Below are 18,563 nucleotides of genomic sequence, written 5' to 3' on the forward strand. Positions count from 1 at the left end.
TACGAATAATCGTGTGCTCGAATTAATTCCAACATCGAAGCACACGGTCAAGAGCGAACGACAACGAATATACGATCAGCGGCAGGCTACCAACCCCGAACTATACCAGGACAACAAATCTACAAATTTAGCTCTAACAAGGACGTTTTCATCATTGCCAGTTGCCAATAGAGCAGTTTGTAGCGAGAAAATTAAAACCGCCAGCTCCATCGATTCGATCGCAATGAGAGATAGTCTGATTTTCCGATTACAGCGAATGGTAGCTACGCAGCGAAAGCCTGTACTCAACTATCTGTTTCCGCTCTGCTTGTTGGTCGGACTTATTCTGCTCATTTACATGTTCCGTGATACCGCGAAAGATGTTCTATACTGGATTGAGACACAGAATTCGTGGATCACATTCGTCATTTTCCTTTGTATGTTCACAATCATCAGCTTCCCGGTAACGGTTGGGTATCTTGTGTTGATCATCGCAAGTGGTTACCTGTTTGGATTCGTCCGAGGTTTGCTAACCGTTGTTATCGGTGCAAATCTTGGCGTGGCCATTGCGCACAACACGATTAAATCGCTACAAACCAAACTACCCATTCACAAGTAAGTGTTATCTATTGATCATTTCGCTAAAGAAAACTTACAATCCGTAATAAATAATGAATGGCGTCAATAAAAGTCATATGTCAAATTAGTTTTAAGCCAATTTGCCTTATTTCTGGCTAGAAATTGCTGTGTAATTTCACAGTGAGTATAATTCTGCATGTTCACAAGCACTTTATTAATATGCAAAAATTAGCTACCACATCAATAAGAATAGTAGGCACAAGATTTAATTTGTTTCCTGTCATATTTTTCTATTATTTTTGGCGTGCCATGTCATTATGTTATGAGGAGTTATATGTTATATATTAGATTAAAAAGTGGATGTAAGTTTACTTTTAATTATTTTTTTTATTCCAGATACATTAAAAACGAAACGGGTCGCGCCATACTGCGTGTTATTTCTGGACCAAAAGCCTTTAAGATCGTTATCTTTGCACGATTGACACCCATTCCATTCGGACTGCAAAATACAATATTTGGTGTAAGTTATAATTTTGTTTGAATCATCTTTATCTTCAAGATAAACACATAAAAAATTTGATGGTCTCTTGATCACTTTTTTTCGTTCGTAACGTAACGTAATCGTGTATCGGGTTTAGGTATCACGAACATATTTGCTTTTTGGTACATTATAGCTGGTTGTTTCAATTAGCATGGCGCTATTTACCCGCATTAATATATTTAAACGTCTGTAATTAGTATATCTTGAACTGTATTTCTCGTGAACATGAGTATAACTGTTGGACCGTATTACCAATGCAATGTTATTCTAGCTAGATATTACAATACTAAATTACTTGTAACTTTTCATCAGTCGCATTTATACCTATTTTACAGATAAGTTCGGTGAATACACGAAGCTATCATGTTGGCACAGTTATCGGGTTACTCCCAGCGCAAACAATTAACGTATACCTTGGCTCAAAGCTGCGTTCCATTCACGAAGTGCTAAACGATCACAACGCAGCACTAGGATTGGCAGGGTATGGTGTATTCGTTGTGGAGGTAATGCGTTCACAATATTATCACTTTGATAAATATTTGAACTATTAGAAGTTAATATTCAATTCCTATGTATAATGCCCAGGTTATAGTAGGAGCTGCGTTGATGGTGTGGGTGATTCAAAAGGCACGGTTGGAACTTTCTGCAGCGCTGCTAGCAACGACCGATGCAGATTCTGATGAAAAAATTTTGATCGAAATTGAAGCATGATAGTATTCCCTTCGTTTTCATGCATGTCTTTCCACACTAGGCTAGTGAAATCAGTCTAATAATTGTATTATTTTAGGTGATATCATTATTTATTGACCCTCGATAGAGCCTCGTTAAATTTTAAGAATCAATATTTAAAATAGTGAATTCGAAAAAAAACATCTTATAATATGAAAAAAGAAATGTTACCGCAAAAGTGGGTAATCATTTCATGAGAATAATTTTATAAAATGCAAGACTAGTGTTTTTACAAAATGAGTCTCAATCACGCGAATCTATAGAATCGCAAGCTTATTCCACGTTCTCGTGACTGTCTTGAAAAACCGTCCAAGCACGAAAGGTTTGATTTTGTATATTCTCGAAATATGTATTAATCTGAATACAGTATAAAGTGGTATCTGAGCATAAATAATGAAAGTTAATGAGGAGAAGGCTAAAATCAACAGTTTTATATTTTTTGATGTCGATCTGCAACACTTTTTCAAAAACATACCATTAACTCAATAAATTAAAGACCCTATTGCATGTTCGAGACATTATTGTTAAATATGGTTCCAATGTATTTATTTGAAAATCATGAATCTTTTAAATGTCATATATCAATCAGAGCATAAAATAAAGAAAAACATAACATGTAAATTGATGTTCTATTTACCTTAATTATATGCTAAATGACACATAAAACGAACATTAGATTGGGCGAGAAAGAAAAATTTCATTTTTTTTTATTCAATTACTTTCCAAAAATTTGAATCGTACCAAATTTATACAAAAAAAAACTATCGTTCATTTCGTACAATAAGCAATGTTTCTTTCACGACATGATTCTTTCGACGAATTTTTCATCTAATCATTGATATGATGACTTTCGAATACAGTGCACAGGAACTATTTATCAGTTTTTTTTTAAATAAAGTTTGTACTTTGCTCGATAAAATACGGTAGTATTATTATGAAAAGGCAAGATTTATTACTACAAACATCACATTTCTTGTCTTTTGTTTTTGACTTAGATGATCGAATGTATAAACTGTTTAATGATGAAGTTTATCGCCTGCACCCGCGTTTCCGTTTCTTCATGTACTGTTCACAGCAATAATCAATGACCGTCAGTGCATAATCCACATCGCTTTGATTAACGCACATAGGAGGCTTAATACGAAGTACCTGTTTCACAGGGAAAGGTTGACAGTGTTACTAAAATATGCGTAAAGCTATATATGCATTGCTTAAATGGTTTTACACACTACATCAGGTTTGTTTAATTAGCAAGGGTATTAATAGAATATTCTCAATTAATGTTGTTTAAAACAAGACGAATTCATAAAATTGATACAGCTGAAAACACGCAACACCTTTCTAAGCTGAAAGAATACTGAATTCAATCATTTATTGTTTCACTGTTAGCTGTTCCTAGCATTTCCAGTTGGAAATGTAATGTTTGAAATTTGGTGTCGTTATTTTAAGGCGTGGCTCGGATCAAAAACTCGTGTGAGATAAAAAACACACTTACATCCTCAAATAAAATAATTTCATTAGAACAACCATTTCAACCAAAGATTTGCAAATATTCTGTCGTGGTGTAGGTTTAGTTTATTATCCGATTCATAACGCTTGTGTGATATATTTCGTCCATTTTTTTTTTTTGCTGTATTATATTAACTGCCATTTTTGCTGGGAGGAATGGTAATTTTAAACCAATTTTAGCATCTTTTCCGAATGTTTTCTCAAAGCAATATCTAGGACTTGCAAGGAAAAATCGACGTCGGTCTTGTTTATGCACATCGGAGGCTTAATTCTAAGGATCTGTTGAGAGGAAGCAAAATAGCATGGAGTCCACTTTGTTAGTGTCCATATTGTATTGAAATACCCGTAGTGTAAATATAAGAATGTTCATCTTACGTGCAAATATTAAATATTATTTTGATATTTGAATCTTTTTCGACCATACTCAACATTTCCATACTTACGTTAGCATTCAGACCACCGCGGCCAAAAAGTACCCCCATGTCCTTGCACATCTCCCAAATGTCGACGAAATGTGGTGCGCTCAAATGCTGTCTTGTTTCCTTATCAGCAACCAGCTCTACACCAATCATTAGGCCCTAGAACATAATCGAAAAAAAATCCAGCTAGAATGCCGGCGTTACCTCCCCTTTGACGCCCCTTTGAGTGATTTTATTCTGGAGCAGTTTGCAGTTAAGTTTTAACATGAAAGCAAGTACGTATAGTGTCGTCGTGATCATGCAGGTGCTCTATTTTCAATTCGCCAAAAGTACAAAACTGTGGTTACCACGCGTGGACTTTATGGACACCTCCAACTGGATAGCAGCAGAGTTGCCTTTCGCCAGGCAAACGATATTTTTTCCCAGTAAACTAAACGCACTGGTTGAGCTGCCGGCAGACATTGTGACCGTTAGTTCACTTATTTTGCCACATCAAGGAGCTCTAATCATGCCAGAAAAATCATTTTCGCTAAATATACACACTACGGAATCTACCGAAATTTCAGTAGCGCAATTCAAGGCACCAGGCCGCACGCCGTACTATTCTGGTAGTAACTGGGCGAGTTATGATGAACAACGGTCTTTCCTACAAATTCCGAACGCTGCCGTACCGCATATCGAGCGAATTCCTTGTCAGTATGAGACCGCTTTGTTCGATATGAGCAAGCGTGGTATGCCGAAACCAATAGACATGCAATACCACGAATCGATTGTAGTAGATCACATCAATATCAAAGGCACTATTGAGGGAATCGAAAATGTGCAAACATTCATGTTGTCGCAACTGGGACAACTGTTGTTCTACAATGCCGAGGATACGCTCATTCTTCAGGGTAAATGTACCAACGCGGAAAAATGTCCTTGTCAGCAACCACAACAAATGAGTGCTATCTGTTCAAATGAGCGTTGTTCCATACCACATTGTGTTTCACCAATACTGCCCGCAGGACACTGCTGCCCACTGTGTGGAAGCGTATTTCGTATGAACATGGCCACACTTCAAGGAGTTTTCAGTCTGCGATCGTTTGCTTATAAGCTAAATCGAAAGATTTCGTCGACGGATACCGATAGCTCAAATATAGAGTACCATTTGGGGATTGATCGCTCGGAAGGGGAAGACGTCCTGCAGTTTATTGTAGTAGACAAGGGCGAGTATGGTGAAAAATGTATCCAATTGCTGAATGCGTTGCGGCCATTTTTTGAGCAACAATTTTCATCTGGTAAGGAATGGAAAGTAAGTACTTAATTGCAGTTTGTTGCTCTAATTTTTGCCGTTTCATTTATCTTAGGGTTCCACATTTTGCACGCCGGGCAACCACATACTCCGGTAGAAGGAGAACAAGTGTTAGCATTCTTTCTACTAACACTCATAGCTACTACCATTTTCTTTAGTGTCCTATACGCGTATTACTATGACACCACGCTTATTCCGCGGCTAAGAGCTACGATGCGTGATAGGCAATTTTTCTTTACGCCATTTGTTTTTGCACGCTTCGATCCAAAAAGTGACGACGATGGGTTGTCAGTAGATGTTAACTTTGCCAACCAACTGCGGCATGAGCCGGATAACGAAGAACGAGTAAATACCGCTATTGATTTGATAGACGTTGAGAAACTACATACTTCGTCGTTTGACAATCCGATGTACGAAAACCCATCGGCATCAACAGACAGGCAAAATGTATCAATATCTGCTGCAGCCCCGTTAACCGATGTGGAGCTGCAAACGAGACACTAGGAGATATCTTACCTTTCCACGGACGTCACCGATGACATCGTGCTTATCGCGCAATTTTTCAAGACCCTTGAGGAAATAAGTACCCACTTCCAATGAGTTCTTCTGCAGTTGCTCCTCATCTATGACCTACGTAAGGAAAAATCGAGGGCAGAGTAAAATAATTATGTTTGATCATATTTTGCAATAAATTTATCACGTTGAATGCTTACGTCAAGTACGGCTATGCCTACAGCGCAGGCTAAGGGATTACCACCAAAGGTGTTGAAATGTAAAGCCTGAGATAAAACATTCGCAACTTTGCGCGACGTAACCACAGCGCCAATAGGGAATCCATTTCCAATTCCCTTCGCCATCGTCACAATATCTGGTACAATATCGTGAGCTTCGAAGCCCCAATAATGTTCTCCAGTTCGACCAAAACCAGATTGTACCTCATCCGATATGAACAATCCCCCATTCGCGCGTACAAGCTCAGCTGCTCGTTTTATATAATCCTTGGTGTATTGCACCGTGCCACCAACTCCTTGAATAGATTCGGCAAACATTCCGGCCACCTTGCCTCTTGGCAACGAAAATTTAAAAATTTGTTCCAATTGTTCATAGTACTTGTCTGTTGCGTTACATTGACCCACTGCACAGTCACAACCACGGGTGGTTTGTACCGGGGAATCACGACATTGCTTTCCACCCCAAATTCCGGTATAAGGGTCTGGATTCATGGCGTGATGAATACCGCTGTTTACCCCAGGCAGTGCATAACGCCAGGTTGCATGCGCTGTTAAACCCATTGTGTACGGGGACGCTCCGTGGTAGGCATTTCGAAAACTAATTATGTCATGATTTCCGGTGTACAATCGCGCAATCATCATGGCCAAATCATTTGCCTCCGAACCAGAATTGACAAAATACACGTTCTTCAGATCCCCGGGCATCTTCGCAACGAGCTTCTCCGCATACTCGTGTAGTTTTGGGTGCATGTAAATATTCGTTGTGTGCCATAAGTTGCGTAGTTGATCCTCCAGAGCTGCATTTACTTTCCTGCAATTCAATGCTTCGGTACAAAGTGTGTCAGACATGATAAAGATAAATAAATTGTCTTACGGATGACAGTGCCCAACTGAAACGGTAACGATTCCTCCAAACATATCTAAATAACTTTTTTCATGATCAAAAAGTTGCGCACCTCTTCCTTTGTGAATAAGCAAAGGTTTTTTGTAATAAGACGTTACATTTGGTGTCAAGTATTGCTGGCGCAGTTTTGTTACTTGTTCGTAACTTTGTCCTTTATATGTTGTTTGGCCATGTTGCTGCTGCAGTTGTGGCTTGTGCAATTCTGAATATTGAGTTGGGTTGGGCTGAGAAGTGAGTGACCGATTTAATAGAATATGCCCGCGCAGAGTTGACGCTGTTAGAACGAAAGTATAGTACGATTAAATAACAAACGAATGGAAAGGGTACAACGGTATGAAGTCGCAATTTTGTTGGATTTTTGGGAAAAAATCAAATGCTATGAGCGACAATGACTACGAACTTCGATCCGAGAGGCTGAAGGTCACAATTATTTACATTTTTATATGCGCATCATAAATAATCGCGGTAAATCCGCTGATTCTTTACCCCAGACGATGTTTGAAGTAGTGTTGGTGGAGTAAGAAAACCGGTCCATCAGCATTGATCGTGCGATTTATTCAAAGAAGATCGTATTTGTAACAAATACGATATAGGTAGAGAATCTAACAACGTTATGGATGGTAAAATTTTGTATTCAATGTTGTACTATAAAATAAAAATAGAAATGAGTAAATTGTTCACTTTAGCACAATGGTCAATTATGCTTTGGTTTTCACTATTCTAGCATAACAGTTACCCCAACGCTAAAGCCACCAACCAGTTTGCGACGCTTTATCAACGGATGGTACAAGGAATGGAATGGAAACTAAAAATAGCATAGAACCTACGCAATCTTGAATCTAACTAGTTACTCTTCGTTAATAAATGCAGTATCAAACCTTCGTGTGTAACAGCTCGGAATAGTGTCCGGGCCAAAGAAATCATTCATGTACCATAGTCTAACTTTCTTAAAAACACGTTTGCTTTACTGTCCAACTGTACAACTTTTTTAAATTTGCATTTTACGTGTTTGTTTGGTGGCGCAAAATGTTGGATAATGACGTTCCATCAATTTTAATTCATTATCATGAATCACGCTGGTGTTATACTAAGATTGATTTATATTTTAAGGAGCTAATATCTGATTTGCTTTAATTTAAAAATGTAATGGGACTTTGAATTTCAGCTGCAGTTGTTTCCAATCACACCACCAAAGTATTCGCTTCCTTCAGTAAAATACATACAGTTTACACGTACCATGTTTTCATCACCTCAACAACATATTGTACGCGACCATGTGTCCGAAATCAATGGAACACGTGTATTAGTACAAAAGATTAGGCCAGTCGACATATTAAATAGCGTAAACTGCAGTTTGTTGCGAATAACATCATATGAACGGATGTATCTGTACATATTCCTATTGTTTGAAACTTACTTACTACAGTATATCAGCGGATTTCACAATCGATGTTCAACTAACCTGATAACGAGGATCGTGGGTGGAGTAGGAACATGGTGATGCTTTATTTATATTCAAAATTGATGCTTTATTGATTCTAATCAGCAGTTTGTACTCGCAAACTAAAGCGGTCAATTAAAATATAAAAATTGTTCTTAACAACAAGAAAATTATAGCACTGTATACCAGAATACGGATTTTCGACGTTTTAAAGCATGCTCGCTCTAAACGGCATGTTTTTTTACTCTTTATTAAATTGCAAACCAACGCGTGCGACGGTCACAATTGATTTGATTAAACCAGCCGCAGTCAATAGGCGCTGGAGTTCCACGCATAATGAAGTGTCGTGAACTTTTTGTCTTGCTTTTATTCATTACATTGTAAGGTTAGAAGCTAAACTGTTTTTTTAATTCGTTTTTCAAAAACATTCCCAATACAGACATATAGGTTAACATATGATGGATAAATATATGATGTTTTTAAAGAATAAAAACTAGTAAATAGTTGACAAAAGCTCCAAGCTTTGTTCAAATCTGTATTTTGTAAGAGAGTTTTGTTGGCGTATGTAAGAAACTATGTTAGGAAAGCACTTTTTGAGGCGTCAGCTTTATCCTTAAAAGTTTGATCGTTGGAAGTCAAATACCAAAGTGCGTACCACGATCGTACAACAAATCACGTTAAACATTTTCGTTGTACATGTTTTATTTTATTTGCAGGATTATTTGAAATTCAAAATATTCATGCTTCTTTTTTAATCAACATGGCATTTGCCATACACTATATATTATTTTTAGCTGAATATAATGAAACAGAAATATAGTATCGAATGTTGAAGCGTTGTTTAAGCGTTAGGTAATGGCTTCAGCTAAAATTATCTAACACTTTTTTAAAATTTACTACATTAATTTATTTTTATGATGTAATTGATGGGAAACGTACGTTTCAAAAAGCACCGATGTGGAAGTGATTAACACTCTGATGTAAACAAATGGATCTGACATGCGGCATAATTTCACAGCGGACAATAGACGAGCATACATTGTAGAGCTGTCAAATTTGCAACGTGCGAGAAGGACAGGTAGAAGCAATATCGTATTTGAATCGAGAGTGAGAGAAACATGGAAAAGAACGAGAGCCAAGAGAATTGTGTTGTGTGAGCGAAAGCGAAACACTTAGAAAAGTCTATCAAAAAAGCAGAAAAGCAGGGACTAAAAGTCGATGGCTTACTGAAAACGTAAAGTAAAAATGATTGTTTTGTGAAAAAGTAACATTATTAAGTTGTCTTGCACGACGTTAATACGCTAGACGTTCCGTAACTCACAGACCACCGTTTATCAATTGTTGTGGCAACATCGGCAATAAGATATATCTTATGGATTGCGAGTAGTATTCCAAGGATTTTTGACTCTGTTGTTGCTGTTGTCCCTTTGCACCTCGTCTCTGGATGACAGTGTCACCTAGGAAATAATAGTATTCGGTATACGTGCATATCGGATTTCGTAGCAATACATATTAGTTTAGCATGTCTCCTGCTAGCATTGCTAGAATGTGCTGATTTGGCGTTCCGTGTTCAACATCCTACATCCGTAGGGTCAGCGCCAGTTCCAGGAGCAGGGGCGGCAGCAGCAGCAGCTGTACTATAAAAGTATTTTTTGGATCATACTGACATAAGCAGCAGCCAACAAAACGAGGAAGGACAAATATTAATGTAAGGATGAACGATGTAGTTTTTTGAAATCAGTTAACTGACCAATAATAACTATCGTTTAGCACCTAGTTGCGATTATCATCTCTAGGTTCAGATTCAAGTACAAAGCAATAATGATCTTCTTTTCTTCAGGAAATTGTAACAACTATTTATACTAGAACGAACAAATTCTTATGATTGCTATCATCACTGAAAATTAACCAATTAGATCTAGCAACAAAACATCTATTTCAATTTCAATGTTTATACTTTTCCGATCAAATTCTTTCACAGCTTTTGTGTAAGAAAAACGCTGTTCAATGTAGAATTCAGCCATACTTACAGTGCAACCCGTTATACAAAGTGTGCGATTCCCAAAATCGCTTGCAGCAGTAGGTGAATGCATCTACCGAAGGCGGTAAAGATCGGTGGTGGTAAAGAGCACAATGCAAAGTTTGGAAACATCGGCGTGTCAAGAAGCAGATGTAAGTGTCGCGATTTTTTTTAAATTTGATGTTTAACGTGATGCTACAATTTTATACTCATTTTATTCATGTTTATTTACATTTGCTTTACTTCTAGTTTATACTGAATGATGCTTATTGTAAGCTGAAAAAGTCTCCCTCACGGCAAACCACATTGCTAATCGATCCCTCACCGCAATATCCAAATCTTCCCAGTCCCTTACTTAACGACAATACTCCTTTATTCCACACTTCCTCCTCCGAAGAAAGTCCACATTCTGGCTCAATATCATCTACCTACGCTACTCTGAATCCCAGCCACCATTCTACTTCTCCTCCGGCAATACTATTGGCGTCACCTTCGTCAACGTTCTCGTCGCCGACTGATAAAACAGCGGTGACAGACACGCCTACTGGTACAAATTCAGCCACAAGCACTTCATCTAGCACAGTATTCACTGTTAGCCCAAAGCACGTTGATAAGCGAGTGGCCCCATCAGACAACCTGCCCGGATATGGGAGTTCATCACCTGCAAAAAAGTCTAAATTTTCATCTCCATTCTCATCGTCTTCTATGTTGTCTTCCTCGTCAACATCGTCGGCATCATCGTCTTTATTGTCATCTTCGTCACCGCATTCATCATTATCTTCAACTGCGTCTGCACCTGCATCGTCATCTTTTCACATATTCGCAGTATCGCCATCCGTATCACAAACCGTCCTGTTCCGCCAACATCATCAACATCCCCAGCAACATCACTGTAGCCTTGGTGGAGGAGACAGTGGTGGAAACGGAAACAATATTAGCGGAAATGGTAATTCCGTATCAAATTCAGTGCTTCAGCAAACACAAAAGCTTCTTGTTGGGTGTCAACCATTCGAATCAATACCAGTTTTGAGCGGCTTTACGACTGGAAGTGAAAAATTTAACATACACGAGAAGCTTAGAGAGCTATATTTTGAGCTGCTCACGGATGATACCAGAGAGGGCAATAGACTAAGTCTGAAAAATACTTCATTTCTTTTGGAGAAGCTGATAGTACGTGAACAGCTGAATACGCTTATTGTAAATTTGTATCCAGGTAACAAGGGATATTCTCTCGCGTTTCGAATGGGGTCACAGGACGATGGACGAGGACGAAGTGTAAGTATCTGTTAATCATGCTGTTTATATATATATATATATATATATATATATATATATATATATATATATATATATATATATATATATATATATATATATATATATATATATATATATATATATATATATAAATAAATAAATATATATATATATATATATATATATATATATATATATATATATATATATATATATATATATATATATATATGTATTTTTTTTGCAGCATCATTGGAACATCCAATGTCGTGGTCAGAAATATTTTTACATAGTTTTAATTTGTATTTTTGTCCATTTAGATGTCAAAAACTGGAGGTTCTACTGTATTTTCAACAATGGGTACTGGAGTTAGTACACCACCGGCTGCCGCCATATCAAGCACCCACGTCCATGAAGTGATCGTAAATTCTTGTGAACTCAATCTCGACGAAAATCTGCAAGAAACGATCCGGTGGTCATACGAGGAAGAGGATTTATTAGATTGCATCGATCGAGAGGAATTACCACTAGTGCTGGTGGACATACTCGAAACTAAGTGTCCGGCATTGTTTTACTGTGGCTGTGTAGTTGCCGAGATACGTGACTATCGCCAATCGTTTCCTATTTTTACCTGTGATACTTTTCATGTGCTGCTTAAGCCTACTAATCAGGTATAAATTAATCAATGGGCTGATATGATGATTGATCTTTTATTGAATTTGAAACCAATTATTCTCATTTTTTTGTTATTAGACCCTGTTGGCGGATGTAAACTTACTCACAGCAGATGGTGAGTGGAGCGCCGAAGATAAACTAATGCTGGAAAGTCAACTTGTATTGGCAACCGCGGAACCACTTTGTCTCGATCCAAATCCAGCAGTCGGTGTGATGAATATCAATCAGCAACATCGTCGACAAATGCTCAACACTGCTCCGATACGCCGACAAGCTAAAAAATTCTCACAGATAGCAGTGAACCGAAAAAGAAAAACGGATCAATTCACACACAATTTTGGATTGGAATTGAGCGATTTTATCACCAAATACCGATCTCGTCCTCCCACACGATCCCATAGCACACGCCGTGGCGTTGTTAGCTTCACGGTGCCGAAAAAACCATCAGAAATAATACCAGCCGTGAATTTGCCAACGCTGGAATTGCCTGATTTATCGACGCCTTCCGAGGTAAACGTTGAAAAACACGCCCGAAAGTACGAAGCGCCTAAAGAAAGCCGAGATTGCATTCCGCAACTAATTGAAGAATACATTCTTGAAACGGATCGTATCATAAATCGAGCTGACACCCGCGTGTACCATATCAAGCTTTCGATATTTCAACGGCCTTCAAATTCGGAGTATCTAGGTGAACTTTACGTCGACCGCGATTACAGAGAAAACGAACGGAATGGAGAGGCATGTCAATTTTCTCTAGGAACTCGAGCACATGCCCACCGATACATTCAACAATTCACGGAAATTTTCACCGAGGAAGGAAGAAAATCTGTCAAAATCACTCATCTTGTCCCCGGACAAGTTCCCAAGGTGCTCCACACCGCTGGCATGCGAGAACAAAATGTCCAACAGCAACAACTGCAGCTACAACAACAACTACAACAACAACAGCTACTACAACAGCAACAACATTCGCTCGTGCAACAACAAATATCACAAATACAACAACGATTGCAGTCCCATCCTACGCAGGCATTGTTAACCCGTTTACAGGCAACAAATCCTGCACTGGCATCACAGATTGCAACAGCAACAGGTGTTAATGGGCCACAGGTTACTTTGAATGCTGCTACAAATGTTAATACAACATTACCTGCTTGTAATAGCCAGATACAGAGCCAGACATCGCAACAATCTGTAGCCACAACACAACCCATCATTCATCAGAATTTATCAAACCAACAGCTTATTTCCGCCACTGTCCCAGGGCCAAATATCAGCATTAGCATAGGCTCAGCATCAGTATCAAATGCACAACCTCAACAAACACCACAACCGGCACAACAACCTCAACTTCTTGTTCAATCACAACAACATTTATTAGCTACAACTAATACTCACCAACCACAAATGTTCACCGCAAACGCGTGTGAAATAAGCAATGCTGCAGCTAGTACTAGTGTGAGTTCAGGTGTGAGTAATGCAACAGCAAACACCGTAACGACCTCAACAATAGGACCTACAATTACGCTGCAACCCCAGTCGTCTGTGGCACAACAACACACCCAACAAGGGCAGCAGACGCTCAATCTGACCAACGGTTCATTGTTGCTTGTGCAGCCATCTGGACAAATATCGAACTTGACGATGGCCACCAATGCCACTGTTGGGCAACAGCATTTGCTCACGTCAAGCACTGGTGCTGGAGGGAGCAACTCGGCTGCAAATGCTGTTGTCAGTGGTACTTCGAACTTTACCTTTTCTTCTTCCGGTGGGCAAACGGCAACGATTATAAATCAAGCAGGCGCCCGTACTTTAGGAAATGCGGTCCCGTTGCTCGTTCGACTTGACAATGCTAAAATGTCTCGGGATGGTGCAGGAAATTTGATATCGACCGTCTCGCAACAGGTTAATGCCACAGCCGCTCAAATGCAGATCCAAACCCAGCAACAAAATACACAAAATCACCAGCAGCAACAACATCTTCTCCAACAATCAACGCAGCAACAAAATCAATCTGGCACAATTCATACGACGAACCCAGAAATTAAAGCCATTGCCATTAGTATTATGAACTCCGCGAATCAATTTACTAATCGCCAGCAGCAGCAGTCTAGTTCTAAAGCTAGTAGCAACGCAGCTATTCTTAGTCTTCTGAACAGTGCTCCAGCTGCAATGACAAATTCGCCCGTTTTGAGTACCACTCTTGCCCTTCCTGCTGGAAAATCAGTAACCGATCTACATCAGCATCCACAACATCAACAACCACCACAACAGCATACAATACATCACCATCAAGGAACAGGAAATGGTGGAAGTGCTGCCGCAACCATTTTCAGCAGTGTAGCTGGGCGAAAGATCAATATTCAACAGGCGCAGCAGGCTAATCAAACTCGTATTCTTAATCATGCTAATCTCATCGCCGTTACTGGTGGTACTGGTGGAACCAATCAGCAAACTCAGTTGATAAACATTCAGGCAAGCGATATGCAACAGCACCAACAGCAGCAGCACTCGGTACAAACGACAACACAACAACAAACGCAGCAACAAAATGCTGCAGGAAGTATACGTGTCACTATGTCGGCCCTTGCTACACAGCTTGCATCGCCACCGGCTATATTGACTACCTCCAATTTGCCACAGAGTTTCAATGTTGCTGCCGCAGCAGCAGCTGCAGCAGCCGCTGCTTCGGTATCTGGTTCTAATTCATCGACAGTTTCCGCTACCAACACATCTTCGTTTGCAAGTGGCGGCTCCCCTGCAGTAGTAACTTCGGCTGGAAGCAAGTTAATCATCAATAGCTCAACGAATCAACGCGTGCTCAACATCAATGCAAATTCTGCAACATCTAATTCAACCCAAGGTGCCGTAGTGGCGACGGCATCCGCATTCGGAGGTACCATTCGACGTGTTAGTGGTCCAGGAAATGCTGCGGCTACCGCCGGAAGCGATGGATTACAACTTCAAATTCAAGGGCTTACAGCCGCCCAGATCTCCTCAAATCTTGCTGCAAGTGGGCAGCTCGTCAAGAGTTCTGCTGGTTCCGGTGGAGGATCAGACGGTGGATTACGCCGATCAATTGTGGTCGCAGATCAACTCCAAATTCAAAGCATTACTTCGCCGGCGGGCAGTGATCATTCGAATACCTCGTCTACTTCGCTAACCAGTAATAACAGCGGTGCAAATGGTGGTACTAATAGCAGTACTAGTGTCAACGCCAATAACATTATATTCAATAACATGTCCGGTTTAAACGCATTGCTAGCAAACACAACTACATCGGCAGGAGCAACACCTCCACCCGCATCGTCCTCGCTAGCTGCTGCTCCTGGCGTGGGTGGCGTTGGCGAAGGGACATTACAAAACCCTGTGACCGTAGTTGGGCTAGGTGTAGCATCAAACAACACCTCTAGTACCAGCAACAACAACAACATCATTACCAGTAGCAATTGCGGCAACAGCATCGCTACCACAGTGTGTGGCGGCAGTAGTAATTCAGCATTAATTGAAAGACTGACCTCATCTAGTAGCATAAATATAGCCAATAGTAGTAGCATCCCGACAGTCCAAAGTCCCGGATTACAGTTTACCATACCATCACCAAAAACACCTCAACAACAGCCTCAAGGACATATGCAGATACAATCGCCGGTTGGCTCGATATCACCACTTTCTAGTCCTCCACCGCAGATTACCATCCAACCACCACAGCAGCAGCAACTGCAACAACCATCTCAACAGTCTCAACATGCACAGCACGTGCAACAAACGCAAGCACAGCAGCAACAATCTCACCAACCTACTACGGTCAATTTACAAGGGCTAAATTTTGCAAGTCTTCATGGTGCAATGACCTCCATTCCCGGACTGCAAAATGTTCAGGTAAATCTATTCATATAGATTCGTCTGGTTCTACATAATTGAACATGTTTCTTCAACTACAGGTGCAAATACCTGGACTTGCGCAGCCAATTTCGTTATCACTTTCATCTGCACCTTCAGCAGCGACAACGACAGGAGGAGTTATGAACAATACGCCTGTTAACAATGCAGGTCAAGCTACTACCACCAGCTTGCTAGTGTCAGTGCCAGTGACCAACACAACGCAGGTTGTGAATACCATCAACGCCGGCAATACAAATAACTTACTCTCTGGTAATTCGCAAGCAACCCAAACTGTGGTTCTTACAAATCCTCAAACCAGTGGTTCCAGTTTGCTCTCTCTTCCCATTGGTAAGAAAAAGAGTTATTAAAAAAAGAGTTATTATTCTCTTTCGTTTTGATTATTTTTACAATTTACGTTTTTATTACAGCACAGATTGTTTCTTCCGGAATGAAAGGAATTAGTCAGCATAGTATGCGAGCAAGTGCTGGGCAGTTAACTGGTCAGCCTGGTCAGCAAATTCAATTGTTAAATATTAGCCAACGTTCTCGCACCGGCCAACAGCTGCCTATAATGGCCTGTTCAGGAGGTCCTTCTTCCATAACTACCAAGCAGCTAGCGGCGCGTGTAGCTCAACATCGACAACAAATGGCAACCGTAGCCGGATCAACTTTAAAAATTGCTACTCCTATAACCGGTATGCAACTACATATGTTGGGCTGGGTAATTGATAATTGCTGAATTTTGGGAATGCCTATGTATCGTTTGTTTGTTTACCGGATATATGATTCTAAATCAAAATGTGTTTCGATTTTTTTTTTAACTTAGCTACTCATGCTGGTCAGTTGAACAATCCTTTAAGTGTTACCACTGGTGCGGCTTCAAATCAGATCGTCATGACTACAAAGCAGCTCCAACTAAAACTTCAGCAGCAACAACAGGCCCATCAAATCATTGCTGCTCCCAACGGCCCACAACAACCTGGAGCGACACAAATTCACATTCAACACCAAACGCAGACCAATCCGCAAGTCATACAGCAACAGCAACATACACAACCGCAAGCTAATCAACAGATAAGCATTTTAAACAATACTGTAATGACTCCTTTATCATTATCCAGCCCAGTTGCAGTTGCAACAACTGTTACAGGATCACAACCAGCATCAAATCAGAACATCAATGCGATTTCGGCTTCTCCAATTACCGCTGCCGGAAAACACCGGAGAAGATCTGGAGCGGCTGACACCAGCAAATAGGATAAACACCGTGCATTTTTTCGTTTTCTATGGAACTTATAGCAGTCCCACAGATAAAACATTATTCAAAAGTCATCATAAACACAAGAAAAGTTAAATGTTTGTATATTGTTGCTACTATTTCTAAAATTATCTCACAATTATTTACCTAGCTATTAGGTGATACATTGTTGATCTACTGATCCCGATGAAGAAATCTTGATAGAATGAAAAAAAAAACACTAAAACATAAAATGGACAACTACGGGATATTTTATAAGGAGATTCATGATCAAATGTGAAGCTTTCTTTCAATTGTCTTAACATGTCATCACTAAATAATACACCACTGTGGCATCTGGCCCGACATTATGCACAATTGAAGAGTTAATTGCAGTAGTTGGTGTAAAATTGTGCTTGGTGTATTTTCTCCAAAATTAAGACTTAAACTGTTAAAAAAACACTCACATTCTTCAACGACCACAACCGTTTCTTCATTTTTTATCCTTTTAATTAACATATACATTAATATCCTTGGTTTGTACTGATGTTATAATTAGTAGTAGTACGTTTCTTTCATATCAATTACAATTTTATATTTTTATTGCCAAACGCATCATTCTATATATTTCCTCTGTACCTGTGTAAAGCTGGTTTAGCGAACAATATCGTCATCGTATTCTTAGGAAAGCTTAAGAGCTTGTGTGTCGTTTTTTCCCAAAATATATTTGTTCGTCATGATTATTAGTTATGAAATGTGTACATAAACTTACGCAAGATTTTATTTTCATAGTCTCCATGGAGGAAAGCATGTGTATGCTATGGATTGTTGTTAGAGGCTATGTCATGAATGCGTTGGCATTGATTGATATCATGAGAGATATAGGGTCGAAGAACATGAGATTAACATAATCTAAGCTGGAAAAGTTTGGATTGAAATAGCGAAAAACAGAAGCCAGCAAACAAAGGTGAACGTTTAAACGTGTCATTTTAGTTTCAACGCAATGAACTAGTCCAACGGGTCAGCATGGGGTGCAAGATAAGCCCAAATAAGGAGTACGGTTTTGTTTTTTACGTAATTTCTCCTAAATTAAAAAATCTACATTGTCGTTATAATAACGTTGTAGTCCGAAGTGATAGAATTATCTTTGACCACACCATTACCCGTCAAATTGAAGTTACATCAAAATATATTATTTAAAGTTATTCAAAACGGTAAAAAACAAACCGATACAAACAGTGGACATAGTGGACATAATAATTGTTGATATTAAAAGTAATGGAAATCAAGTGAGAATGAAGCAAAATAGATATAAAAAACTAATTTGCATCTCTTGCAGTAGGACGGAAAGATAACACATTAT

At 39.4% G+C, this 18,563-nt stretch overlaps 3 protein-coding genes across 3 annotated transcripts in view; 2 read left to right on the plus strand and 1 right to left on the minus strand.

The window, feature by feature from the left end:
• Nucleotides 1–2,409, plus strand: part of LOC128731581 (protein pangolin, isoforms A/H/I/S-like) — a 49,525-nt gene extending 47,116 nt beyond the window's left edge. The window contains exons 2-4 of the mRNA XM_053824711.1: nt 955–1,078; nt 1,435–1,602; nt 1,685–2,409. Of these exons, the coding sequence (XP_053680686.1) occupies nt 955–1,078; nt 1,435–1,602; nt 1,685–1,810 (418 nt within the window). The 3' untranslated portion in view covers nt 1,811–2,409. The remainder of the gene's footprint in view (nt 1–954; nt 1,079–1,434; nt 1,603–1,684) is intronic.
• Nucleotides 2,410–2,827: 418 nt separating this feature from the next.
• On the minus strand, nt 2,828–8,181 carry LOC128730237 (alanine--glyoxylate aminotransferase 2, mitochondrial). Its single transcript, XM_053823272.1, has 6 exons — nt 8,148–8,181; nt 6,656–6,887; nt 5,764–6,592; nt 5,567–5,680; nt 3,781–3,915; nt 2,828–2,977 (listed from the first exon to the last, which is right to left on the minus strand). Exons 1-6 carry the CDS (start codon nt 8,179–8,181, stop codon nt 2,858–2,860), a joined length of 1,464 nt encoding a protein of 487 aa, XP_053679247.1. The 3' UTR covers nt 2,828–2,857.
• A 2,078-nt stretch (nt 8,182–10,259) lies between these two features.
• LOC128731548 (uncharacterized) lies at nt 10,260–17,220 on the plus strand. The gene is made up of 8 exons (XM_053824672.1): nt 10,260–10,298; nt 10,396–11,421; nt 11,724–12,074; nt 12,157–13,846; nt 13,880–15,960; nt 16,023–16,311; nt 16,392–16,658; nt 16,790–17,220. The coding sequence occupies exons 1-8, from the start codon at nt 10,260–10,262 to the stop codon at nt 17,218–17,220; spliced, it is 6,174 nt and encodes a 2,057-aa protein (XP_053680647.1).
• The last annotated feature ends 1,343 nt before the right edge of the window (nt 17,221–18,563 follow it).

Source organism: Anopheles nili, chromosome 2 (genome assembly GCF_943737925.1).
Source record: "Anopheles nili chromosome 2, idAnoNiliSN_F5_01, whole genome shotgun sequence".
Classification (NCBI taxonomy): domain Eukaryota; kingdom Metazoa; phylum Arthropoda; class Insecta; order Diptera; family Culicidae; genus Anopheles; species Anopheles nili.

Bases quoted from the DNA above. Each gene is read 5' to 3' on its own strand.
- LOC128731548 (XM_053824672.1), top strand. From the start codon at position 10,260: ATGCAAAGTTTGGAAACATCGGCGTGTCAAGAAGCAGAT. The intron at 15,961-16,022 runs GTAAATCTATTC...CTTCAACTACAG, and splicing joins CCGGACTGCAAAATGTTCAG to GTGCAAATACCTGGACTTGC. The intron at 16,312-16,391 runs GTAAGAAAAAGA...TTTTTATTACAG, and splicing joins TTTGCTCTCTCTTCCCATTG to CACAGATTGTTTCTTCCGGA.
- LOC128730237 (XM_053823272.1), bottom strand. From the start codon at position 8,181: ATGTTCCTACTCCACCCACGATCCTCGTTATCAG. The intron at 6,888-8,147 runs GTTAGTTGAACA...CTCAATATTCAG, and splicing joins CCCACGATCCTCGTTATCAG to AATTGCACAAGCCACAACTG. The intron at 6,593-6,655 runs GTAAGACAATTT...ATTGAATTGCAG, and splicing joins TCAGTTGGGCACTGTCATCC to GAAAGTAAATGCAGCTCTGG.